At 44.3% G+C, this 26,348-nt stretch overlaps 1 protein-coding gene across 9 annotated transcripts in view; it reads left to right on the top strand.

Annotated features, from left to right (window-relative positions):
• LOC118399957 (transcriptional enhancer factor TEF-5-like) overlaps positions 1-18,737 on the top strand; it is a 39,449-nt gene extending 20,712 nt beyond the window's left edge. For 2 of the 9 annotated variants that reach the window (XM_052473238.1, XM_052473239.1), the window contains 13 exons: positions 2,928-2,992; positions 3,454-3,516; positions 3,652-3,714; positions 7,337-7,348; positions 10,863-10,991; positions 11,161-11,204; positions 11,345-11,401; positions 12,195-12,259; positions 12,651-12,787; positions 12,982-13,155; positions 14,178-14,321; positions 16,142-16,294; positions 16,513-18,737. In XM_052473238.1, the coding sequence (XP_052329198.1) occupies positions 2,928-2,992; positions 3,454-3,516; positions 3,652-3,714; positions 7,337-7,348; positions 10,863-10,991; positions 11,161-11,204; positions 11,345-11,401; positions 12,195-12,259; positions 12,651-12,787; positions 12,982-13,155; positions 14,178-14,321; positions 16,142-16,294; positions 16,513-16,626 (1,220 nt within the window). In that variant the 3' untranslated portion in view covers positions 16,627-18,737. The remainder of the gene's footprint in view (positions 1-2,927; positions 2,993-3,453; positions 3,517-3,651; positions 3,715-7,336; positions 7,349-10,862; positions 10,992-11,160; positions 11,205-11,344; positions 11,402-12,194; positions 12,260-12,650; positions 12,788-12,981; positions 13,156-14,177; positions 14,322-16,141; positions 16,295-16,512) is intronic. The other 7 variants (XM_035796225.2, XM_035796223.2, XM_052473240.1 and 4 more) reach the window with 7 other exon arrangements.
• The last annotated feature ends 7,611 nt before the right edge of the window (positions 18,738-26,348 follow it).

Below are 26,348 nucleotides of genomic sequence, written 5' to 3'. Positions count from 1 at the left end.
AGTCTGAACAGGCTTAGCCAGCCTGCCTCTCAAACCCAATATTCTACTTTGCAATAGTCACGTCAGGCCAGGCAAAAGACAAGCTTATTCCATGGTTTTCAACCCAAGATAGTTACAACATTTAATGAAGACACGCAGAACACAACATTTCTTAGAACAGCCTCTGTAAATTAAGCTCAAGTCCCGTTATTTTTGTGCTGACAATCTGTATTCAGTAGGGATGGCACAGATTTTTAGAAGCAATTACATGCTGACCACACCGGTCACGTTGCGTGTGCAAGCTTTGAAAAATAAAATGTACACATGCATGTTATTCAATAATTTCATCCAAACTGCTCGCACGCGTCTGAGTGGCCAGGTTCTACTTTAGACGCTTGACGTGCTGCAAGTCCTATGATAATATAGCCATGTGGGTGATTGAAAGATGAATGAGGTCCACACCTTAAAGTTGGTTGCCAACCGCTATATAAAATCCACAGAAGAACAAAGATGAACGAGGAGAGATTAATCAAATTAACTAAAAAACAACTAGGTTTCCCCATTTTATCTGTGGATTAATTGTCAGAGTAGAGAACACACGATTTTGTATGACTATATTGGTACAAATTCTACAAAGATTCAGCAAAAAAAAAAGGAACATTAATTTCAGATAAAACAACAACCTAATGATTATCTCCCAGGACAAATTACCTAGCAACAGTCGTGTGTGTTTTGTGTTTCGATCTGTCCCCAAATAATATAGTTGGTTCAGTTGGTTTTTGGTACTTTAACCTGCGTGTCATGAGCGCATCTGGTGGGGATGGACAAAATCAACATACCCACGATGGCGCACGCTGCCGGTTTGGTCAGCATGTTAGTTAGTTCCACTGCTCCCTCAGTCCAGGAGATTGAGAGAGGCAGTTGGGCTAAGGAGAGTAGGGGTCAGTGGGCCAGGCCAGGGGGTAGGGGGGTTATAATTGTTCTCTCCCACCTCCTGACTGCGACGGTCAGTGGCAGGTGTTACTGTCCGTTGGGTAAGGGGTCACACACATGGGTTGTTTTGGGAAGTGAGGGGTGTGTGGTGTGTGGGCAGCCTTGATGCCAGGTGGCAGTTTTTGGCAAAAACAGTTATGGCTTTGTGTCTCCTTCCAGAATTATACCCTCAGCTGCCACCCCCTCCCCCTCCCCCTCCCCTCCCACTCCCACTCCAATACCGTCCCCTCACTCCACCCTCTCCCACAGCCCTACCAGCCAACCCTTGGACGTGAAGCCCATTAGCTTAGTGCTGTGCGCATGTGTGTGTCCGCAGTCCTTACAGGCACTGGCTGCGCTCGCAGGGCCCTGGCCAATCAGACTGGCTAGCACAGATGTGACAAGCTGGGAGGAATGCTAAGAATGCGGAGGCGCTGGGGCAGGCGTGTCCCTCCTGAGCCTGGGGGAGAGGCAGAGGGCTGGCCGGCTGCTGAAGTTTAGTGTCGGCAGAGCAGGCAGCTCAATGGCGAGAGAAAGATAGAGAGAGGCCAGCTAAACTCAGCTCAATGGAGAGAAAGTGAGAGGTTGGAGAGAGAGAGAGGCCAGCTAAGCTCAGCTCAATGGAGAGAAAGTGTGAGAGAGAGTGAGAGAGGAGAGAGTAATTAAATCAAGCAGAGCAGAGCCTAAAGGAGGCCAAGGGCCAAGGAGTGTGTGAAAAAGGCACAATGTTAGCTTTTCTCCTGTCATTATGTCTGAGGTGCTGTCTGAAGTCAGTTGGTCTGGCCTGTCACAGGGCTTTTTTTTTATCCTTAGTTTGCGATGTGAAGCTTTAGCTGTCCTTTGTTCATAACCTGGACTGTGTGTGTGTGTGTGATTTAGAGAGAAGTGTAATGAACTCATGGCTGGCGCTCAGTTACTCTCAGTGAGTGAGGGAGTCATTATTCATGATGGTGCAGCTGTTGTCTCTCTTTCTTCCTCTCTCTCTCTCCTTTCACATACATATACACACACTGATGCACATTCACATCGACCCTCTTGGGGAAAATTCCAATAATTTATCTTACCAGCAAATGTCAAAATTATATGTTTTGAAATGCAGACTCCCCTACCTAGGACAAAGATACAAACTGTACCGGGCAAATCCAACAAACATGACCAGACAAGGCTGGTAAATACTAATTGCTTCGAGCATTGACAGATTCCATTGTTCTGTTGCTCTCTCATTTGAAAAACATCCAGAGAAGTTGCATTCAAATAAAAAGTAACCCTTTTGAAGCCCCTATCATCTGTCAGGACTAAAGGCTTTTAAAGCCAAGAATAGAAGGCACTTCGTTGCCGACCTGTTTGTGCAGAATGTCGAGTGTAGATGTTACAATACATTTTTTTTTTTTTTAAAGAGAACAAACACGTTTTTCAAGTACTGCGTCTGTAATTATGTGACCGCTTGATCTAAAAGTCAAACACGCTAATGAAATAAAGAAAAAGAAAGCTGTTGAAACAGTCAGTCGCAGTTGTATTATAAGCTTGTAAAAAATACCAAAAAAATACTAGCCATGTCTCAGTGGTATATAGGAATGTTCACCCACTGACTGAAAGGTTGGGTAATCTGTGTGTTCCTAAGAACCACCTTTTGGGAGATGAATGGTGTGCTTCACCTTGTATTTAGATATTTAGCCGCATATACACTTTAGCTCCACCTTGTGTTTGTTGTGTAAAATCATGGGCAACTTTCATCCGGAGCCATGATAAAAGTTGCACCAAGACACAGATCTAGGATCAGTCTTTTCCTTTCCCGAATCTGAACAACCCTAGGGTGGAAAATGCTTAGCTGATCATAGATCATGCCCACTCCTTGATTATTTGTGTACCAGCTCTAGAAAAGCCAATGTTTCACAAATGAACGCCTAAAATGTGTGAATCAGATTTGTCTCTTTTGCATGCTGTATTTTTTCATGGAATTCTTCTCCCTATTCCAGGTCGCAATGAGTTGATAGCCAGGTACATCAAGCTGAGGACAGGCAAAACCCGCACAAGAAAGCAGGTATCAATATTAGATTTTTATTTTTAGAGCAATGGGCTGATAAAACCAATTAACCATTCAGACTCAAACATTTATACGGACTTCATTTTACCTCAATTTATTGTTAGAAGTCTTGAGGCTGGAGAAACTACAAGACATGTTAGATATACTGCAGATTTAACATGTAGAAACTGGGAACTAAACAAATATGTTTTGCGGTAAGAACTCGGCCAATTGTGCACTTTTAGTTTGTAGAAATGAGATTGGACTGTCTTTTGTATTAAAGACATAACACCATCCAAAACAAATCAAATATATATAAATAATGTGTATATATATTTTTTAAAGTAGCGTGTGAATTGCATTCATTTAATGTTTGAGTATCTGTATAATATTGTGTGTTTGTATGTAAGCGCGCGAGCAGGCATGCATCTCTGTGTGTGTGTGTGTGTGATGCTTAAAACTGTCTCGCACCCCTTTAGGTATCTAGTCACATACAGGTGTTAGCACGGAAGAAAGTTCGAGAATACCAAGCAGGTATCAAGGTAGGTGCTACCGAACGGGCCTCCAGCCAACTGTGACTGGGCATCTCTTTCCTCTTTGGTTATGGCCTCTCTTCTCTTCTCTTCTCTTCTCTCTGTCTCCTTTTCTCTTTCCCTCTTGGCTCTTCTCCTCTGCAGGTTTCTAGCCATTTGCAAGTTCTCGCCCGGAGAAAATCTCGCGAGATCCAGTCAAAGCTGAAGGTATGCGCTTCTCTGCGGGCTGGGCAGGGCGGGTCAAGGCTTTGCTTTGCGCTAACCAATTAGCTCCATTTTGTGCACTTTAGTTCCTATTACAGCCATACATGGATTGGTGCTCCATGACTAGAAAATACCAGTGGTGGCAAATAGCACAGTGCGAGACTCTCAGTCTGCATAGGGGGGTGTATGGGCTTGAGGTCACTGCATGACTCATCATTTAGGCTAACGTGTTTGGGGGAGAATAGCTACCATGCTAAAGCTAGTAGCTACCATGCTAAAGCTAGTAGCTACCATGCATGCACGGCACAGAGAGCTACAGGCTAAAAACATGGTCATCTTTTGACCATTGAAATACATCAACGTTTAGTACAGTACAAAGCTGTAAAGAAATGATATTATAGCATGAGCCGGCTTCATTCTACTGCTTGTCATGTATACAGTAACTCAGCCTGTGGTGTAGCCTAGAGCAATGCTATGAGCAGTATGATCTGTCTATGGTGAAAGGTGTTGGCACATGATGGCGTTGTCGCTACAGCTCCACGTCTGTCCCTACTGTACCTATGCCAGCCATGCTTCTGCCGATAGGCTTTCCTCAGCTCTTCCTCTGCCTTCAACCCTTCTCTCCGCTCTGACCCCAATCTCCATTGGATCTATCGGAATGTCCTCCTGTATGAGAGTTAACTACTCCAACTGTGTGCAAAGACCTAGAGCTAAATGTTATATTGAAACCTGCATGCATGTTTACACTACTAGAGCAGTATGCTTAGAACAACTGTGTTAGCTGTATACTTCTATTCCACTTCTAGACCATATTGAGTAGAACTTATTCCTTCAAACCTGATTCTCCTTTGAGTTTGATGTTTCTAAGCTTCTATTCAGCAGAATATATGCCACTTGTCTTTTGTCCATTGAAGGATGGCAGGCAGGTGTTTGTTATATCAATCCTCATCCAACTCTAGGTCTGTAATCTATCCCTCAACCCGAAAACAACTGCAAACATAACACAAAGTGAATCAACGTTTTGGGGCGGCAGGTAGCCTAGTGGTTAGAGTGTTGGGCCAGTAACCGAAAGGTTGCTGGATCAAATCCCAGAGGTGACAAGGTCTGTCGTTCAGCAAGGTAGTTCACTGGTAGGCCATTGTAAATAAGAATTTGTTCTTAAATGACTTGCCTAGTTAAATAAATTTGCCTGAGGAAATTGCGTTAAAGTGTATTAAATGAATAATTTAGCAAAAAATGCAATTGGTAGTTCACTATTTGCCTTTATTGGAAGTTTATTGGACCTTTAGACTTCTCTATTTATTAAGACAGGAAGTATTCTAGTTGACCGCATCTAGTAGAGAGAATCTGATAAGATAGGGAACCCCCCCATTATTTTATCACCCCAATGTTTGGACATTTCTTTTTCCCCATGAGGGGGATATTCCCTACATTATTGGCCCTACTTGCGTAGTTCCTGTCCCATAGTTAAATTTGGCTCCCCTTTGATGTCGATATCCCTTGATTTATTCATGGCTCCTTCTAGGTTATTTAGCGATAACTATGTAAGCGATAACTATGTAAGTTGGTATCGTGTTCTGCTCTAGTCTTTGTAGTGAGTTTAATGATGCGAGATATCTGCAGCTCACAAACTAAGAACCAAAAGATATAATAAATGATTACCTGTTGTAAGTGCTTATGATGTTTCATTATTAACTCGTACTTATGATGTTTCATTATTAACTCGTACTATGTTCTGCCTTGTATGGGGAAATATATAAAAAAATATATATTACACACATACACACACTGCTCAAAAAAATAAAAATAACACATCCTAGATCTGAATGAATGAAATATTCTTATAAAATACTTTTTTCTTTATATAGACAACAAAATCACACAAAAAATTATCAATGGAAATCAAATTTATCAACCCATGGAGGTCTGGATTTGGAGTCACACTCAATTTGTGGAAAACCACACTACAGGCTAATCCAACTTTGATGTAATGTCCTTTAAACAAGTCAAAATGAGGCTCAGTAGTGTGTGTGGCCTCCACGTGCCTGTATGACCTCCCTACAACGCCTGAGCATGATCCTGATGAGGTGACGGATGGTCTCCTGAGGGATCTCCTCCCAGACCTGGACTAAAGCATCCGCCAACTCCTGGACAGTCTGTGGTGGTGGATGGAGCGAGACATGATGTCCCAGATGTGCTCAATTGGATTCAGGTCTGGGGAACGGGCAGGCCAGTCCAAAGCATCAATGCCTTCCTCTTGCAGGAACTGCTGACACACTCCAGCCACATGAGGTCTAGCATTGTCTTACATTAGGAGGAACCCAGGGCCAACCGCACCAGCATATGGTCTCACAAGGGGTCTGAAGATCTCATCATCTCGGTACCTAATGGCAGTCAGGCTACCTCTGGCGAGCACATGGAGGGCCGTGCGGCCCCTCCAAAGAAAAGCCACCCCACACCATGACTGACCCACCGCCAAACCGGTCATGCTGGAGGATGTTGCAGGCAGGAGAACGTTCTCCACGGCGTCTCCAGACTCTGTCACGTCTGCTCAGTGTGAACCTGCTTTCATCTGTGAAGAGCACAGGGCGCCAGTGGCGAATTTGCCAATCTTGGTGTTCTCTGGCAAATGCCAAACATCCTGCACGGTGTTGGGCTGTAAGCACAACCCCCACCTGTGGACGTCGGGCCCTCACACCGTCATGGAGTCTGTTTCTGACCGTTTGAGCAGACACATGCACATTTGTGGCCTGCTGGAGGTCATTTTGCAGGGCTCTGGCAGTGCTCCTCCTGCTCCTCCTTGCACAAAGGCGGAGGTAGCGGTACTGCTGCTGGGTTGTTGCATTCCTACGGCCTCCTCCAAGTCTCCTGATGTACTGGCCTGTCTCCTGGTAGCACCTCCATGCTCTGGACACTACGCTGACAGACACAGCAAACCTTCTTGCCACAGCTTGCATTGATGTGCCATCCTGGATGAGCTGCACTACCTGAGCCACTTGTGTGGGTTGTAGACTCCGTCTCATGCTACCACTAGAGTGAAAGCACCGCCAGCATTCAAAAGTGACCAAAACATCAGCCAGGAAGCATAGGAACTGAGAAGTGGTCTCTGGTCACCACCTGCAGAACCACTCCTTTATTGGGGGTGTCTTGCTAATTGCCTATAATTTCCACCTGTTGTCTATTCCATTTGCACAACAGCATGTGAAATTTATTGTCAATCAGTGTTGCTTCCTAAGTGGACAGTTTGATTTCACAGAAGTGTGATTGACTTGGAGTTACATTGTGTTGTTTAAGTGTTCCCTTTATTTTTTTGAGCAGTCTATATATACACACATTCAACAGGCTCAAAAGGAGATAAGTCATTATGAAGTCTTATAATGCATTTGAGTGCATCATAATGCATTCCACCTATTGTCTTTTAGTTAAAGTGTCAAACTTTTCTTCAGGGCTAAGAACATTCTTATTTCAACATCCTAGTGGCCTACAGTACATCTTGAACTTTATTATTGCTGTATTTAGTATGTACTGACACAGCCTATAAGCAAGCCCATAGTCTATCAGCATATCCATTTAGGTATATGCAGTTAGATGTGTATACTAATCGTTTCTCTTTCCTTTGATTCAGGCCATGAATTTGGTAAGTGGATTTGACTTTTGCGATTTGCTTCCCCCCTGCTTGGCGGTGCCAGTGCATTGTCCACTCTGCTAATGCCCTCTGCTGGCATGGCAACCCAACCCCGACTGCTATCCCATAATAAAATAAATGCTTAAATGGGGAATGTGTGTGCTTGGAACCACATTGATGTGCATCGTACCTGATTGTGCTAAACACTGAGCAGCTTGCTTGTGCAGGGGGATTCTGCTTCTCCGGGGGCTGCGTCTTCTGAGATACACTTTCCTCTCACAAGCCAGGCCTTCTTTGTAACGCTTGTTCAGTGTCTGCTAAATACATAAACACAAGGAAGGTTTGCAGCAGCATTAGCAAACATTTCATATCAGTTCCATGTCCATAGGCTATTGTAATCCAAGAGAACGTTAAGGCATCGGCCTCATTCAGATAAACATCACGCTTTGATTCCATTGAGCGTCACTTAGATAATATTGGAATTCATTTCAATGTGATTTTCTTGTCTAATTCTGAGGCAAAGCATTTGTAGCGCATAAGTTCAGGGAGCTTTATATTAGAAGACCCCATTCACCACCAATGTGTACTGTGCTATTTAACCTAGGGATGCACTTACACCATTTAGTGCTCGAATCATTACAGTACATTGTAATATTGTAGAGAAAACAAACGTTGCCCGTGTTCCTGCATCTGGCCGGAGTCTATAGTCGGTTATAAACTGGGTGGTTCGAGCCCTGAATGCTGATTGGCTGAGAGCCATGGTATATCAGACCGTATACCATGGGTATGACAAACCATTTATTTTTACTGCTCTTTATCACATTGGTAACCAGTTTATAATAGCAATAAGGCACCTCGGAGGTTTTTGGTATATGGCCAATATACCACGGGGAAGGGCTGTGTCTAGGCACTCCGCATTGAGTCGTAACCTAAGAACATCCCTTAGCTATGGTATATTGGCCATATAACACACCCTCTTGGGCCTTATTGCTTAATTATACTGTACTGCAAATCACCACTACCGAATGAAGGAACAAATTAATTAATGCAAATCACTGCTACCTGTTCCACACACGACCTGTGTTTTTGTGACTTTCATTTTACTTTGTTAACGCTAAAGTTTTTTCATTTGAAAACTCTTTAGGTCAGATTTCTTCTGCTTTTACAGACACATTTCATTCCCTTTTCAAGACATGTAGTAATACTACCCAACAAGGCTAATGTAGGATATGCTGTTTCTCACCCTAGAAAATGTCAAATTCTCATCCCTGTGCAACTACACCAAAAGGCATTGCCCCCCCCCTCTCTATTTCTGACAGGGGTCCTGATATCACTTTGATTCACAGCTCCCATACCAAATAATCGTGGGGAGTGTAATGCAACTTAACTGTCCCCTCTGTACTTTGTGCCGTGACACTAGTTTCGTGATATTGCTATAGTGTGTCAGATACTGGATCTGTGGAAGTTGTGAGATGCACACCGAAAGTGACGTTTAAGCATTATTGTTGGGGTAAACGTACAAGTCGGGCCGAATGCTCTTGAATGTCCAGGTACAAACATGCCAAGCTTAACCATAACCATCTACGCTTGATTTTTATATCTCTGGCAATTACAAATCAGCAGAACATTCCAGACAAATCAACTGCAATCTGACCAAATACAGTGCATTTGTCAATGCAGCGTTATGAAACGGAGGATTTTTTTCTATTGCAGTCGTATTTCCTATTTTGTCTTTTTCCATAATGAGAGTGGTGGCGTCAACCAGATTCTCTCAGAGACAAACTCTTTCTGAAGGATGTTTTCCTTCAAAGTCTCGGCTAAATTAGAATCATGTGACTCCTGGAATGTTCTGTTTGATTATGTGGCTTGAAAGCTTTTTCATCTGCGCATTGTTGAATGGTATAATTAATCATACCAGTGTTTAGATGTTCTCTTCACGGCTTCTTTTCAATTACTGTAGCCAAGTAGTACTCCAAAACGTTGTTGCTGCAAAGTGTTCATTTTCAAGACTCAGCTGTGTTGTATGTTTATTTAAGAGCCTAATGAGAGTACATAAAAAGCTCTGATATTTTAGATTACAGAATAAAATGTTGTGATAGTAGTAATAAACTGAGCAAAAAAAGAAACGTCCCTTTTTCAGGACCCAGTCTTTCAAAGATAATTTGTAAGAATACAAATAACTTCACAGATCTTCATTGTTAAAGGGTTTAAACACGGTTTCCCCATGCTTGTTCAATGAACCATAAACAATTAATGAACATGCACCTATGGAACGAACAGCTTACAGACGGTAGGCAATTAAGGTCACAGTTCTGAAAACTTAGGACACTAAAGAGGCCTTTCTACGGACTCTGAAAAACACCAAAAGAAAGATGCCCAGGGTCCCTGCTCATCTGTGTGAACGTGCCTTAGGCATGCTGCGAGGAGGCACGAGGACTGGCCAGGGCAATAAATTGCCATATCTGTACTGTAGAGACGCCTAAGACAGTGGTACAGGGAGACAGATCGGACAGCTGATCGTCCTCGCAGTGGCAGACCACATGTAACAACAACTGCACAGGATCGGTACATCCGAACATCATACCTGCGGGACAGATACAGGTTGGCAACAACTGCCCGAGTTAGACCAGGAACGCACAATACCTCCATCAGTGCTCAGACTGTCCACAATAGGCTGAGAGAGGCTGGACTGAGGGCTTGTAGGCCTGTTGTAAGGCAGGTCTTCACCAGACATCACCGGCAACAATGTCGCTTATGGGCACAACCCACCGTCGCTGGACCAGACAGGACTGGAAAAAAAGTGCTCTTCACTGACGAGTCGCGGTTTTGTCTCACAGGGGTGACGGTCAGATTCACTTTTGTCGTCAAAGGAATGAGGGTTACACTGAGGACTGTACTCTGGAGCGTGATCGATTTGGAGGTGGAGGGTCCGTCATGGTGTGGGGAGGTGTGTCACAGCATAGCAAGAACTGGCAAATCTGGTGCAGTCCATGAGGAGGAGATGCACTGCAGTACTTGATGCAGCTGGTGGCCACACCAGATACCGACTGTTACTTTTGATTTTGACCCCCTCCCCTTTGTTCAGGGACACATTATTCAATTTCTGTTAGTCACATGTCTGTGGAACTTGTTCAGTTTATGTCTCAGTTGTTGAATCTTATGTTCATACAAATATTTACGTTTGCTAAAAATAGTTGACAGTGAGAGGACGTTTCTTTTTTTGCTGAGTTTAGTTGTAACTGTTTTTGTATGACTATTAAACCAACTGTGTTTCTCTTGGGGCACTGTGAGTTGCCTAGTAGTTATGACACGCCAGTGTACAAAACATTAAGAACACCTGCTGACCATGACAGTCCGACCAGGTGAATACCTGTGAAAGCTATGATCTTTTATTGGATGTCACTTTTTAAAATCAACTCAATATTATAAAAGGTGTCCTTAATGTTTTGCACACTCAGTGTATGTACTAGGTATTAGACTGCCCCCTAGTGGTGCATCTCCCTCACCTCTCCCTTCTCGTCCACAGGACCAGGCGTCTAAAGACAAGGCCCTCCAGAACATGGCAGCACTGTCGTCTGCTCAGATTGTGTCACCGAGCCTGATCAAGAGCCAGCTACCCCCGCTGCCCCATTCCCCCTACCCCCCGCAAGCCAGGGTGAGCCCTTCTACACTGGGTTTGAGATTTCAATGATTGCCCTCTCTGCATTGACACTATTTACAAGTATTTAAACATTATTGTTATACTAGTAATTGATGCAGGCTGTGAAAACAGTACAATAATGTACATTACCTGAGCAACTGATTCTGTCATCTTCGCCTTACAGTTTTGGCCAGGCCCTATCCCAGGACAACCTGGCCCCTCTCAGGAGTGAGTATGACTTAACCATCTGTTGAGTGACAGGTTCAGGTTGTATGTTTGGACTGTGCGCTTGATTGATTGATTGACACTTGGTGTGGAGTGGTGGGTTCTCTTTGGCACGTTTAACGGATCGCATTTGTGCACATCAGGCTGGTTCTAGAGCTCAACCCGGGAAGGATTCCTGGGCTTGGCCGCAACAGCTATGCGTAAGTTCCTTCCTAGTCTAGCTATAGCACAAGGCAGCACTAACTCTGCTTCAGTATGCTTCCTGCTCTCATTCGACAACCAGGCCACAGCCAGCTTCACGCCCGAGAGCGAGAAGACCAATCACAATGCTGGAGTTGTCTGGAACGTCGTTCCGTTCTGACCATTTGGAATGTAAATCACAAAGCCATTCGTGATGTAAAAACGTCACACAAAAAGGCGATTTCAAGACAAACTTGGCAGCAGAATCAGTCCCTGACATCACCTAACTTCCATATTCATGTTTGTCATTCCAAATTTAAAGAAACTCTTCCATTGACTTCAAAGCATTACTTGCACACAGAAAAAGCACATGGATTTGTACGGAATTGGCCCATTGGGAACATTGGTGTGACACTCAAGCAGCCCTCTGAAATGATGAGTGTCACAAATGAGCTGAGAATGTCCCCGTGAAGGACAAATATGTATCAAATTAAATCGATCAATCAGAGTACGTAAATAGCATCACTAAGTGTATGACGTAGTGCAATATGACAGAGTTAAGCAGAGGTGGACTTACACCTAGCTGGTGCAGCCACATGCCTATGTTGAGACACTAGTCATAACACTGTGGATCCACGTCTGTCTGACATGCCAATGAAGCCCAAAGCCACATGCCACTAGCATAACCAGGTTTCACGTAGAATTTCAATTTCGGAAATGTGTTTCAACTAAGAGTTGGATAAGGAATACTGAAAAGTTTGACTCATAAATGTATAGTAACAATGATGTGATGTGACGATCGATCTCTTTCAGTATCAAACCTTTTGCACAGTCCCCATACCCAAACCTACCAGGCCCTGCTCCCCCACCTATATCAAGTGAGTATAGAGTACAATTTAATTCTCATTCATTCATGCTTCATGATTTCTAAAAATATGTTTTACACATGAGACCAGTCCCAAGTTGGCAGTAATGAAACTCGATTTAATAAATAAAATAATATTTAACCTCTAACTAGGCAAGTCAATTAAGAACACATTCTTATTTACAACGACAGCATACCGGGGAACAGTGGGTTAACTGCCTTGTTCAGGGGCAGAATGACAGATTTCGGTTACTGGGACAACGCTCTAACCACGAGGCTACCTGCCGCCCCAATATAACATACACATCAGCAATATATCTGGTGCCTAACATTAATGCAGAAATTAAACATCTTCCGAGACCTCTGCCGGACTGTCTCTCTCGTGCTCTGTCTCTCTCTCTAAGCCTATGAACCCTTGGCACCCCCCCTCCCCCCGGCTGCTACGGCAGTACCCGTGTGGCAGGACCGGACCATCGCCTCCTCCAAGCTGCGGATGCTAGAGTACTCTGCCTTTATGGAGGTGCAGAGGGACCCGGACAACGTGAGTCACCAAAACCAACGACAGCACCCAAACACGTTAACCAAAACTGTCCTATTTGCATATAAAAGCCTTTGTTTGTACGGTACACATAGTCAAGACGAGCCAGACTATGTCTAGCACTAACTCAATATGGCCAAGCTAGACTTCTGCCATCGCAGCTGGTCTGACCATCTTTCGCTCTCTCCGCCCTGCAGTACAGCAAACACCTGTTTGTCCACATTGGTCAGACCAACCCGTCCTACAGCGACCCTCTGCTGGAGGCAGTGGACATCAGGCAGATCTACGACAAGTTCCCAGAGAAGAAAGGCGGACTCAAAGAGCTTTATGAGAAAGGCCCCCAGAATGCCTTTTTCCTAGTCAAATTTTGGGTAGGTAATCACTATTGTATTTATTACTGATGGTTTGACAAATCTATTTTATTATTCTTTGATCCTCACCTTGAATGATTTTACAGCAGGGTTCCCAAACTGGCGGCCCGAATTTGATCCGTGGGTAGATTTATTTGGTCCCCCAAGATGAATCCGGTCGAAAACTATGATCCCTCATTGATGTCACTTGTTAAATCCCCTTCAATTAGTGTAGATGAAGGGGAAGAGACTGGTTAAAGAAGGATTTTTAAGCCTTGAGACATGGGATTGTGTATGTGTGCCATTCAAAGGGTGAATGGGCAAGACAAAAGATGTAAGTGCCTTTGAACAGGGTATGGTAGTAGGTGCCACACTCAACAGTTTACCGTATGTATCAAGAAAGGTCATCCACCCAAAGGACATCCAGCCAACTTGACACAACTGTGGGAAGCACTGGAGTCAACATGGGCCAGCATCCCTGTGGAACGCTTTCGCCACCTTGTAGAGTCCATGCCGCAATGAATTGAGGCTGTTCTGGGGGCAAAAGGGGGTGCAACTCGATATTAGCACGGTGTTCCTAATATTTTGTGCTCTCAGAATTTTGAAAATATGTTCCCAAGTATTTCCACGTACAGTATAATAGACAGGCGTGATCGTATACAAATGTAAGCAAGGTTTGAAACAATGTTTTAGTAGAATATTATCTGTTTGGGCTTCTTGCAGTCTACAAATGATTTGTAATTGTGTGTCGGGCCCCCTGACCATTAGCTCAAGAAAAAAAAAAAGAAAAAAAACAATCAGCCTGCAGCTGAATCTAGTTGAGGATCCCTGCTTTACAGGGGAATGTGTGGTTTGAAAACACAATTGAAAAAACAGAAAAATACATCTTTCACACATTTAAACCTACACTGTCACACAGTCCCTTTTGGTGGTTTGATTATTCTAGAGTAGAGTAGAATAAGGAAAAAAAATACATTATTTGAGGTTTTAGGCCTGTTAGCTGAGCGTTTATCTGACTCGTCCGGTGTGACCCCTCTCTGCAGGCGGATCTTAACAGCAGTGGCATGCAGGACGGCCCAGGCTCCTTCTATGGAGTCAGTAGCCAGTACAGCAGCTCTGAGAACATGACCATCACCGTCTCCACCAAAGTCTGCTCCTTCGGCAAACAGGTGGTCGAGAAAGTAGAGGTGAGGCCATTTTCAACTGGGTCTGCATTACGGTCACAAAAACAGCCGTCAGGCCGTCATGGTAAATTAGGAGGTGCACTTAAGTGACTTAACTGGTTAGATTAAGGTTAAACGAAGTGGGAATTCAATTGTGTCAATTTACTCTCTGAAATTATACGGTATATATTATACAGTTGAAGTCAAGTTTACATACACCTTAGACAAATACATTTAAACTCAGTTTTTCACAATTCCTGACATTTAATCCTAGTAAAAATTCCCTGTTTTATGTCAGTTAGGATCACCATTTTATTTTAAGAATGTGAAATGTCCGAATAATAGTAGAGAGAATGATTTTATTTATTTCATCGCATTCCCAGTGGGTCAGAAGTTTACATACACTCAATTAGTATTTGTTAGCATTGCCTTTAAATTGTTTAACTTGGGTCAAACTTTTTGGGTAGCCTTCCACCATAAATTTGGTGAATTTTGGCCCATTCCTCCTGACAGAGCTGGTGTAACGGAGTCAGGTTTGTAGGCTTCCTTGCTCGCACACGCTTTTCCAGTACTGCCCACAAATGTTCTATAGGATTGAGGTCAGGGCTTTGTGATGGCCACTCCAATACTTTGACTTTGTTGTCCTTAAGCCATTTTGCCACAACTTTGGAAGTATGCTTGGCATAATTATCCATTTGGAAGAACCATTTCAGACCAAGCTATAACTTCCTGACTGCCTTGAGATTTTGCTTCAATATATCCACATAATTTCCCTTCCTCATGATGCCATCTATTTTGTGAAGTGCATCAGTCCCTCCTGCAGCAAAGCACCCCCACATGATGCTGCCACCCCCACATGATGCTGCCACCCCCGTGCTTCACAGTTGGGATGGTGTTCTTCGGCTTGCAAGCATCCCCCTTTTTCCTCCAAACGTAACGATGGTCATTATGGCCAAACAGTTCTATTTTTGTTTCATCAGACCAGAGGACATTTCTCCAAAAAGTATGATCTTTGTTCCCATGTGCAGTTGCAAACCATAGTCTGGCTTTTTTATGGCGGTTTTTGAGCAGTAGCTTCTTCCTTGCTGAGAGGCCTTTCAGGTTATGTTAATATAGGACTCGTTTTACTGTGGATACTTTTGTACCTGTTTCCTCCAGCATCTTCACAAGGTCCTTTGCTGTTGTTCTGGGATTGATTTGCACTTTTTGCACCAAAGTACGTTCATCTCTTGGAGACAGAACGCATCTCCTTCCTGAGTGGTATGGTGGCTGCGTGGTCCCATGGTGTTTATACTTGCGTACTATTGTTTGTACAGATGAAGGTGGTACCTTCAGGCATTTGGAAACTGCTTTTTCTGAGGTCTTGGCTGATTTCTTTTGATTTTCCCATGATGTCAAGCAAAGAGGCATTGCATTTGAAGGTAGGCCTTGAAATACATCCACAGGTAATTGACTCAAATGATGTCAAATGATGTCATGGCTTTAGCCTATCAAAAGCTTCTAATGGACATCATTTTCTGGAATTTTCCAAGCTGTTTAAAAAGGCACAGTCAACTTAGTGTATGTAAACTTCTGACCCACTGGAATTGTGATAGTGAATTAATTGCAATAATCTGTCTGTAAACAATTGGGAAAAATTACTTGTGTCATGCACAAAGTAGATGTCCTAACCGACTTGCCAGAACTATAGTTTGTTAGCAAGACAATTGTGAAGTGGTTGAAAAAAAAAAAAAAACTTGTTTTAATGACTCCAACCTAAGTGTATGTAAACTGGATTTACCTCAACTAAGATTGTTTGCTGTTTTGGGTAAGAGTTTTAAAATCTCTCTGTGTGTGAATTGCAGACGGAGTACGCCCGAATGGAAGGAGGGAAGTGTGTCTACAGAATCCACCGCTCTCCCATGTGCGAGTACATGATCAACTTTATCCACAAGCTCAAACACCTGCCAGAAAAATACATGATGAATAGTGTTCTGGAAAACTTTACCATCCTTCAGGTAACATACTGCATTGCAAGATACTTACTCAAATTTGGCAATGCACTGACATTTCAACTGTGGTCATAGGACTATAGCTGGGTGATCCGTTTTTGACCTCATGCTGTTTTGCTTTGCTAGTTGATTGATTGAGTGATGATATTTACTGTCTCTCACCTGCTGCAAGACCATAGCTGGATCACGTTTCTTATCTAATTTTGACGCACTTCCTCCTTCAGGTGGTGACAAACCGTGATACTCAGGAGACCTTGCTGTGTATAGCGTTTGTGTTTGAGGTCTCAACGAGTGAACACGGGGCACAGTACCACGTCTACAGGCTTGTCAAAGACTGACCCACCCACCGTTCTGCAGGGAGGTTTGGGAATCGGCTTCCAAAGTACTGCGTGACACAATCTGTACAGTACACACAGACTGCTCGACTGCCAAGAAACATTTAAAAACGACGTTAGAATGAACTGACATGAACAGATTTTATACTTCCACACATGTTTTGGTAAAATAGGAAAAAAGGATGAAGTCTCAACAGACAGGAACGGCAACTTATTAACCATATATTTAAAATGTGCTAAGACAAAGTGGGTCATATTGGTAATGACAATAAATGTACAGTAGCTTGAGATGTTTTCATTGAGGGAATGAGAAGGTGTCCAAGGTTAAGAGAGTTGTCTCCAAGGGAACACACTCTAAGCAATATGGGAATAAGTTTATAGATTGGAACGGTACAGCTACAAGGACCATCGAAGAAGAGCAAACCCAAAATAAAGTAGAACTTTCCTAGCGAGTGGTGTTGATAAATTAGATAGCCAAGAGCCTTTCTCCAAAGACAAGTATTGATTGATTGCCAGCCTCTCTGGAATGCCTTATTTACTACCTCTGGTCTTTAAATAAAACAGAAAGAAACCAGACAGATATAAAATGCATAAATTAATTGGAAACTGAACATTACTATGCAGCTCACCCTTATCTAGATCCTCGAAGCACACTTCTTATCCAGGCACATTGTGTGACGGACAGAGATGGATGAAACTCTTATTCGTTTTCAATTGATGCGTTGTCATGAATGGTTACACGTTTGGCTGCAGTCCACATGTACAGTAAGGGGATAGCGCGATCAGATCATTCAGTTTCAAAACCCTTGGCTTATTGGGTCTAGACAACAACACATTTATGTGCTGTGGTGCACTTAAAATATCAAGAAAGGGTGAAGCAACAAATATGTTTATTTTCTGCCTTTAGTTATGATATTGAAATGAACTGTTTCTGTACTGTGAGTCAGTGGATGCTACAGGAATGTGCTACATAGGAGTATTTTGGGGAAGTGTTTATATTCGTGATTGACTTTAACTCGGCACAGAGACTATAGCTGTTCTCTTAGAGTGGAGGGGATTCAACACTGTTTTCTTAAAAACATGGCTTTAGAATTCGCCCGATTAGAACTTGCCAAATTGTAACTGACCAAATGTACGGGTGAGTTCAACTAATGTAAGAACTTCAGGTTCTCTTATCTAATCTCCCCATTTGAGCAATCCCAATTTATGGATTTCACATTTAGTCTGATTGTAAAACCTACATGATGTAAGAGAAGTTTCTCTTTTGTAACGGAACCAATAAAAACAAAAGCTCTCTCTTATCTTATGAGCTTATCAACAAATTATACTCTTAATTTGCCAATGCCATCAGCCAATGAAAAACAGTTTTTATGTTTCTAAAAATACCTATCCTCTCTGTGCTGTGGTGTGTGACCATTGATTGTTATTTATATTGAGACAAATGGTGGGAGGGCTGGGCTGGGCTGGGCTGGTCTATGGGCCATGTGTTTATCCTTTGCCATGGCAATGGAGGTGTTACAAGTATTGCTGAGCTAAACTTTATACTAAAGACAAGATAACTGTCATCCCATGGATCTAGATAGGGGATAGTCTCTGCCTTGGATGGTTCACTGGGCTTATGTCAGAAGAATTCATACATCAGACTTTGTATGGTGGATTTAGTACACCAGGATTTGAATGTCATACTTCAAAAGCTAGACTTAAAACAACTGCTTAATCTTTACTAGCGGATGTCTCAATTGTACTTTTTTTTTTTTTTTTTACAGGCCCCTTTTTTTTAATTATCATAATTCATATTTTTGTTTGTTGTTTTCTTTTGACTTTCATTGGAAGCCATATGCATCCATTGAAAACGTGTTTTTGTTGACATTGATGATGAGATATTATGTATCATAATCTGAATGGTGTGGGCAAATTTGTTTTGGTTAATAGGTGGTTTACTGTGGCCTTGGTTACCAATTGTGCATTGCATTTTTGTATGTTATCTTTGAAGTAAGGGGGGTTGTATTATATAATCCAATCAAAAAATATGTATAATCTAGCAATAAAAGACGCATTGTGCCTTTGGGGCCATTTTCCCCCAGAAAACCCATTAAAACATGTTTGTAATTTGAGTGGTCAATGCAGTTCTTTCCAGATTGGATACATTGTCTCTTAACTATTGTAGATGGCACCATTGTTAAACTGTTTAAGTCAGTGCATGTGCAATATATTGTACAGTCATCTGTCACATTTCTAACTATGATGTAATTTCACAATTCCGTAGCCTACTTGAGGACAAGGACAAACACAAGAGTAGGCCGCCACCAACCTCCTGTGGAGAAGGCTTTATTCAGGTATATTGTCAAGATACAGTATTTTATCATATTTGTATGCACTGACTGGAGAAATCAATGTTTGACACAGCCTTTTAGGGAAAATTAATGAACCCAGATTCTCAGAGGCTCAAGCACAGACAGGCCAGATGTGTAGGTCCAGTCTGCCCCAGTGTCTGTGCGTTATGATGCTTTTAATACCACTTTTTTATTTAACCAGGTAGGCTAGTTGAGACCAAGTTCTCATTTACAACTGCGACCTGGCCAAGATAAAGATAAGCAGTGCGACACAACACAGAGAAACACATGGAATAACCAAACAGTCAATAATACAATAGAAAAAGTCTATATACAATGTGTGCAAATGAGGTAGGATAAGGGAGGGCAATAAATAAGCCATAGTGGCAAAATAATTACAAATATAGCAATTAAAACACTGGAGTGAAAGATGTGCACAAGATGAGTGTGCAAGTAGCAATACTGGGGTGCAAAGGTGCAAAATAAATAACAGTATGGGGATGAGGTAATTGGATGGGCTATTTTACAGATGAGCAATGTACAGGTGCAGTGATCTGTGAGCTGCTCTGACAGCTGGTGCTTAAAGCTAGTGAGGGAGATATGAGTCTCCAGCTTCAGTGATTTTTGCAGTTCGTTCCAGTCATTGGCAGCAGAGAACTGAAAGGAAAGGCGGCCAAACGAGGAATTGGCTTTGGGGGTGACCAGTGAAATATACCTGCTGGAGTGCATGCTATGGGTGGGTGCTGCTATGGTGACCAGTGAGCTGAGATAAGGCGGGCTTTACCTAGCAAAGACTTATAGATGATCTGGAGCCAGTGGGTTTGGCGACAAATATGAAGCGAGGGCCAGCAAGAACATACAGGTCGCAATGGTGGGTTGTAATATTGGGCTTAGGTGACAACACAGATTGCACTGTGGTAGACTGCATCCAATTTGCTGTGTAGAGTGTTGGAGGCTATTTTGTAAATGACATCGCCGAAGTCAAGGATCGGTAGGACAGTCAGTTTTACGAGGGTGTTTGGCAGCATGACTCCACATTCTTTTGGAGAGATTGGAAACCCAAATTGGTCTACACGGACATGTTCTGGCCTGGTTTAGGTCTTATCTGTCGGAAAGATATCAGTTTGTCTCTGTGAATGGTTTGTCCTCTGACAAATCAACTGTAAATTTCGGTGTTCCTCAAGGTTCTGTTTTAGGACCACTATTGTTTTCACTATATATTTTACCTCTTGGGGATGTTATTCGAAAACATAATGTAAACTTTCACTGCTATGCGGATGACACACAGCTGTACATTTCAATGAAACATGGTGAAGCCCCAAAATTGCCCTCGCTAGAAGCATGTGTTTCAGACATAAGGAAGTGGATGGCTGCAAACTTTCTACTATTAAACTCGGACAAAACAGAGATGCTTGTTCTAGGTCCCAAGAAACAAAGAGATCTTCTGTTGAATCTGACAATTAATCTTGATGGTTGTACAGTCGTCTCAAATAAAACTGTGAAGGACCTCGGCGTTACTCTGGACCCTGATCTCTCTTTTTGAAGAACATATCAAGACCATTTCGAGGACAGCTTTTTTCCATCTACGTAACATTGCAAAAATCAGAAACGTTCTGTCCAAAAATGATGCAGAAAAATTAATCCATGCTTTTGTCACTTCTAGGTTAGACTACTGCAATGCTCTATTTTCCGGCTACCCGGATAAAGCACTAAATAAACTTCAGTTAGTGCTAAATACGGCTGCTAGAATCCTGACTAGAACCAAAAAATTGATCATATTACTCCAGTGCTAGCCTCTCTACACTGGCTTCCTGTCAAAGCAAGGGCTGATTTCAAGGTTTTACTGCTAACCTACAAAGCATTACATGGGCTTGCTCCTACCTACCTCTCTGATTTGGTCCTGCCGTACATACCTACACGTACGCTACGGTCACAAGACGCAGGCCTCCTAATTGTCCCTAGAATTTCTAAGCAAACAGCTGGAGGCAGGGCTTTCTCCTATAGAGCTCCATTTTTATGGAACGGTCTGCCTACCCATGTCAGAGACGCAAACTCGGTCTCAACCTTTAAGTTTTTACTGAAGACTCATCTCTTCAGTGGGTCATATGATTGAGTGTAGTCTGGCCCAGGAGTGGGAAGGTGAACGGAAAGGCTCTGGAGCAACGAACCGCCCTTGCTGTCTCTGCCTGGCCGGTTCCCCTTTTCCACTGGGATTCTCTGCCTCTAACCCTGTTACGGGGCTGAGTCACTGGCTTGCTGGGGCTCTCTCGTGCCGTCCCTGGGGGGGTGCGTCACCTGGGTGGGTTGATTCACTGTTGTGGTCGGCCTGTCTGGGTTGGCACCCCCCTTGGGTTGTACCGTGGCGGAGATCTTTGTGGGCTATACTCGGCCTTGTCTCAGGATGGTAAGTTGGTGGTTGAAGATATCCCTCTAGTGGTGTGGGGGCTGTGCTTTGGCAAAGTGGGTGGGGTTATATCCTTCCTGTTTGGCCCTGTCCGGGGTGTCCTCGGATGGGGCCACAGTGTCTCCTGACCCCTCCTGTCTCAGCCTCCAGTATTTATGCTGCAGTAGTTTATGTGTCGGGGGGGCTAGGGTCAGTTTGTTATATCTGAGTACTTCTCCTGTCCTATTCGGTGTCCTGTGTGAATCTAAGTGTGCGTTCTCTAATTCTCTCCTTCTCTCTTTCTTTCTCTCTCTCGGAGGACCTGAGCCCTAGGACCATGCCCCAGGACTACCTGACATGATGACTCCTTGCTGTCCCCAGTCCACCTGGCCATGCTGCTGCTCCAGTTTCAACTGGCCTGGGCCCTAGGACCATGTCCCAGGACTACCTGACATGATGACTCCTTGCTGTCCCCAGTCCACCTGGCCATGCTGCTGCTCCAGTTTCAACTGTTCTGCCTTACTATTATTCAACCATGCTGGTCATTTATGAACATTTGAACATCTTGGCCACGTTCTGTTATAATCTCCACCCGGCACAGCCAGAAGAGGACTGGCCACCCCACATATGCTCTCTAATTCTCTCTTTCTCTCTCTCGGAGGACCTGAGCCCTAGGGCCGTGCCCCAGGACTACCTGACATGATGGCTCCTTGCTGTCCCCAGTCCACCTGACTGTGCTGCTGCTCCAGTTTCAACTGTTCTGCCTTATTATTCGACCATGCTGGTCATTTATGAACATTTGAACATCTTGGTCATGTTCTGTTATAATCTCTACCCGGCACAGCCAGAAGAGGACTGGCTACCCCACATAGCCCGGTTCCTCTCTAGGTTTCTTCCTAGGTTTTGGCCTTTCTAGGGAGTTTTTCCTAGCCACCGTGCTTTTACACCTGCATTGTTTGCTGTTTGGGGTTTTAGGCTGGGTTTCTGTACAGCACTTTGAGATATCAGCTGATGTACGAAGGGCTATATAAATACATTTGATTTGATTTGATTTGATGACTGAAGGATGCTTTGTTGCAAAATAGGAAGCTGATTCTAGATTTAATTTTGAATTGGAGATGCTTAATGTGAGTCTGAGGGAGAGTTTACAGTCTAACCAGACACTTAGGTATTCGTCCACATATTCTAAGTCAGAACTGTCCAGAGTAGTGATGCTGGACGGGCAGGCAGGTGTGGGCAGCGATTGGTTGAAGAGCATGCATTTAGTTTTACTTGCATTTAAGAGCAGTTGGAGGCCACGGAAGGAGAGTTGTATGGCATTGAAGCTTGTCTGGAGGTTAGTTAACACAGTGTCCAAGGAGGGGCCAGAAGGATACAGAATGGTGTTGTCTGCGTAGAGGTGGATCAGAGAACCACCAGTAGCAAGAGTGACATCATTGCTGTATACAGAGAAAAGAGTTGGCCCGAGGATTGAACCCTGTGGCACCCCCACAGAGGCTACCAGAGGTCTTGACAACAGGCCCGAGGATTTGACACACTGAACTCTGTCTGAGAAGTAGTTGGTGAACCAGGCGAGGCAGTCATTTGAGAAGCCAAGGCTGTTGAGTCTGCCAATAAGAATAAAGTGACTGACAGAGTCGAAAGCCTTGGCCAGGTCAATCAAGACGGCTGCACAGTATTGTCTTTTATCGGTGGCAGTTATGATATTGTTTAGACCTTGAGAGTGGCTTAGGTTCACCCATGACCAGCTCGGAAACCAGATTGCATAGCGGAGAAACGGTGGATTCGAAATCCCTCACAGAACAGGGCTCCGGGCAGCCGAGCGGAAATGGAGGAAAACTCGCCTCCCTGCGGACCTGGCATCCTTTCGCTCCCTCCTCTCTACATTTTCCTCCTCTGTCTCTGCTGCTAAAGCCACTTTCTACCACTCTAAATTCCAAGCATCTGCCTCTAACCCTAGGGAAGCTCTTTGCCACCTTCTCCTCCCTCCTGAATCCTTCTCCCCTCCCCCCTCCTCCCTCTCTGCAGATGACTTCGTCAACCATTTTGAAAAGAAGGTCGACGACATCCGATCCTCGTTTGCTAAGTCAAACGACACCGCTGGTTCTGCTCACACTGCCCTACCCTGTGCTCTGACCTCTTTCTCCCTCTCTCTCCAGATGAAATCTCGCGTCTTGTGACGGCCGGCCGCCCAACAACCTGCCCGCTCGACCCTATCCCCTCCTCTCTTCTCCAGACCATTTCCGGAGACCTTCTTCCTTACCTCACCTCTCATCAACTCATCCCTGACCGCTGGCTACGTCCCTTCCGTCTTCAAGAGAGCGAGAGTTGCACCCCTTCTCAAAAAACCTACACTCGATCCCTCCGATGTCAACAACTACAGACCAGTATCCCTTCTTTCTTTTCTCTCCAAAACTCTTGAACGTGCCGTCCTTGGCCAGCTCTCCCGCTATCTCTCTCAGAATGACCTTCTTGATCCAAATCAGTCAGGTTTCAAGACTAGTCATTCAACTGAGACTGCTCTTCTCTGTATCACGGAGGCGCTCCGCACCGCTAAAGCTAACTCTCTCTCCTCTGCTCTCATCCTTCTAGACCTATCGGCTGCCTTCGATACTGTGAACCATCAGATCCTCCTCTCCACCCTCTCCGAGTTGGGCATCTCCGGCGCGGCCCACGCTTGGATTGCGTCCTACCTGACAGGTCGCTCCTACCAGGTGGCGTGGCGAGAATCTGTCTCCTCACCACGCGCTCTCACCACTGGTGTCCCCCAGGGCTCTGTTCTAGGCCCTCTCCTATTCTCGCTATACACCAAGTCACTTGGCTCTGTCATAACCTCACATGGTCTCTCCTATCATTGCTATGCAGACGACACACAATTAATCTTCTCCTTTCCCCCTTCTAATGACCAGGTGGCGAATCGCATCTCTGCATGTCTGGCAGACATATCAGTGTGGATGACGGATCACCACCTCAAGCTGAACCTCGGCAAGACGGAGCTGCTCTTCCTCCCGGGGAAGGACTGCCCGTTCCATGATCTCGCCATCACGGTTGACAACTCCATTGTGTCCTCCTCCCAGAGCGCTAAGAACCTTGGCGTGATCCTGGACAACACCCTGTCGTTCTCAACTAACATCAAGGCGGTGGCCCGTTCCTGTAGGTTCATGCTCTACAACATCCGCAGAGTACGACCCTGCCTCACACAGGAAGCGGCGCAGGTCCTAATCCAGGCACTTGTCATCTCCCGTCTGGATTACTGCAACTCGCTGTTGGCTGGGCTCCCTGCCTGTGCCATTAAACCCTACAACTCATCCAGAACGCCGCAGCCCGTCTGGTGTTCAACCTTCCCAAGTTCTCTCACGTCACCCCGCTCCTCCGCTCTCTCCACTGGCTTCCAGTTGAAGCTCGCATCCGCTACAAGACCATGGTGCTTGCCTACGGAGCTGTGAGGGGAACGGCACCTCAGTACCTCCAGGCTCTGATCAGGCCCTACACCCAAACAAGGGCACTGCGTTCATCCACCTCTGGCCTGCTCGCCTCCCTACCACTGAGGAAGTACAGTTCCCGCTCAGCCCAGTCAAAACTGTTCGCTGCTCTGGCTCCCAATGGTGGAACACACTCCCTCACGACGCCAGGACAGCGGAGTCAATCACCACCTTCCGGAGACACCTGAAACCCCACCTCTTTAAGGAATACCTAGGATAGGATAAAGTAATCCTTCTCACCCCCCTTAAAAGATTTAGATGCACTATTGTAAAGTGGCTGTTCCACTGGATGTCATAAGGTGAATGCACCAATTTGTAAGTCGCTCTGGATAAGAGCGTCTGCTAAATGACTTAAATGTAAATGTAATGAAATGGTCGGTGATCTGTTTGTTAACTTGGCTTTCGAAGACCTTATAGAGGCAAGGTAGGATAGAAATAGGTCTGTAGCAGTTTGGGTCTAGAGTGTCTCCCCCTTTGAAGAGGGGGATGACCGTGGCAGCTTTCCAATCTTTGGGGATCTCAGACGATACGAAAGAGAGGTTGAACAGGCTAGTAAATAGGGGTTGCAACAATTTTGGCTGATCATTTTAGAAAGAGGGTCCAGATTGTCTAGCCCGGCTGATTTGTAGGGGTCCAGATTTTGCACTTCTTTCAGAACATCAGCTATCTGGATTTGGGTGAAGGGGAAATGAGGGAGGAATTGGGCAAGTTGCTGTGGGAGGCACAGGGCTGTTGATCGAGTTAGGAGTAGCCAGGTGGAAAGCATGGCCAGCCTTAGAAAAATGCTTATTGAAATTCTCAATTATCGCAGATTTATCGGTGGTGACCGTGTTTCCAAGCCTCTGTGCAGTGGGCAGCTGGGAGGAGGTGCTCTTATTCTCCATGGACTTTACAGTGTCCCAGAACTTTTTGGAACTCTTGAAAAAACTAAGTAAAATCATGATGTCAGTGATCTTCAGGTCGTAAAGTCTGAGCTCTAGAAAGATGACAGAGTTTCTGACGTGGAATTCCGCATTGAATGACCGTTCAAAACGATTTTTCCCAATCTGAGCTCCCCCTTCCCCCAGAGTTTCCAGTTTTCTTGAACACACTGAAGTCGGAAGTTGGGATTACCAAGTTCTCAGTAGTTTTGAACGTGGCGACAATGAGGGTCTCTTTTCATGGGGTCATCAGTAGTTACCACAGCCACCAAGTCATAAACCTTGCCCATTTCAACCATTTCTCTTCTTAAAATCGAATTTTATACCCAACCTTAACCGCACTGTTTATCTTATGACTAACCTTAAATTAAGCATATTTTTGTTCCATTAATGTTTACTTCGTGGCTGTGGTAACTAGTGGAAACATGCACAGGAAGCAATGATTTAAACTCCCAAAGAGTACCACAGTACAAGTCAAAATACCCATAAAACTGAGCAATCAAACAGGAAAATGGTTCTAATTGTTTTTCCCATAGGGGATGTCAGAAACACTTCAAATAAGAGCTGTGTTTGGTGTAGGCTTACCCTTGTGTGACGTTTTGATAAC

This window comes from Oncorhynchus keta, chromosome 21, assembly GCF_023373465.1.
Source record: "Oncorhynchus keta strain PuntledgeMale-10-30-2019 chromosome 21, Oket_V2, whole genome shotgun sequence".
NCBI lineage: Eukaryota > Metazoa > Chordata > Actinopteri > Salmoniformes > Salmonidae > Oncorhynchus > Oncorhynchus keta.
The sequence above is the reverse complement of the archived record's forward strand: the minus strand, read 5'-3'. Positions and strand labels throughout refer to the sequence as shown.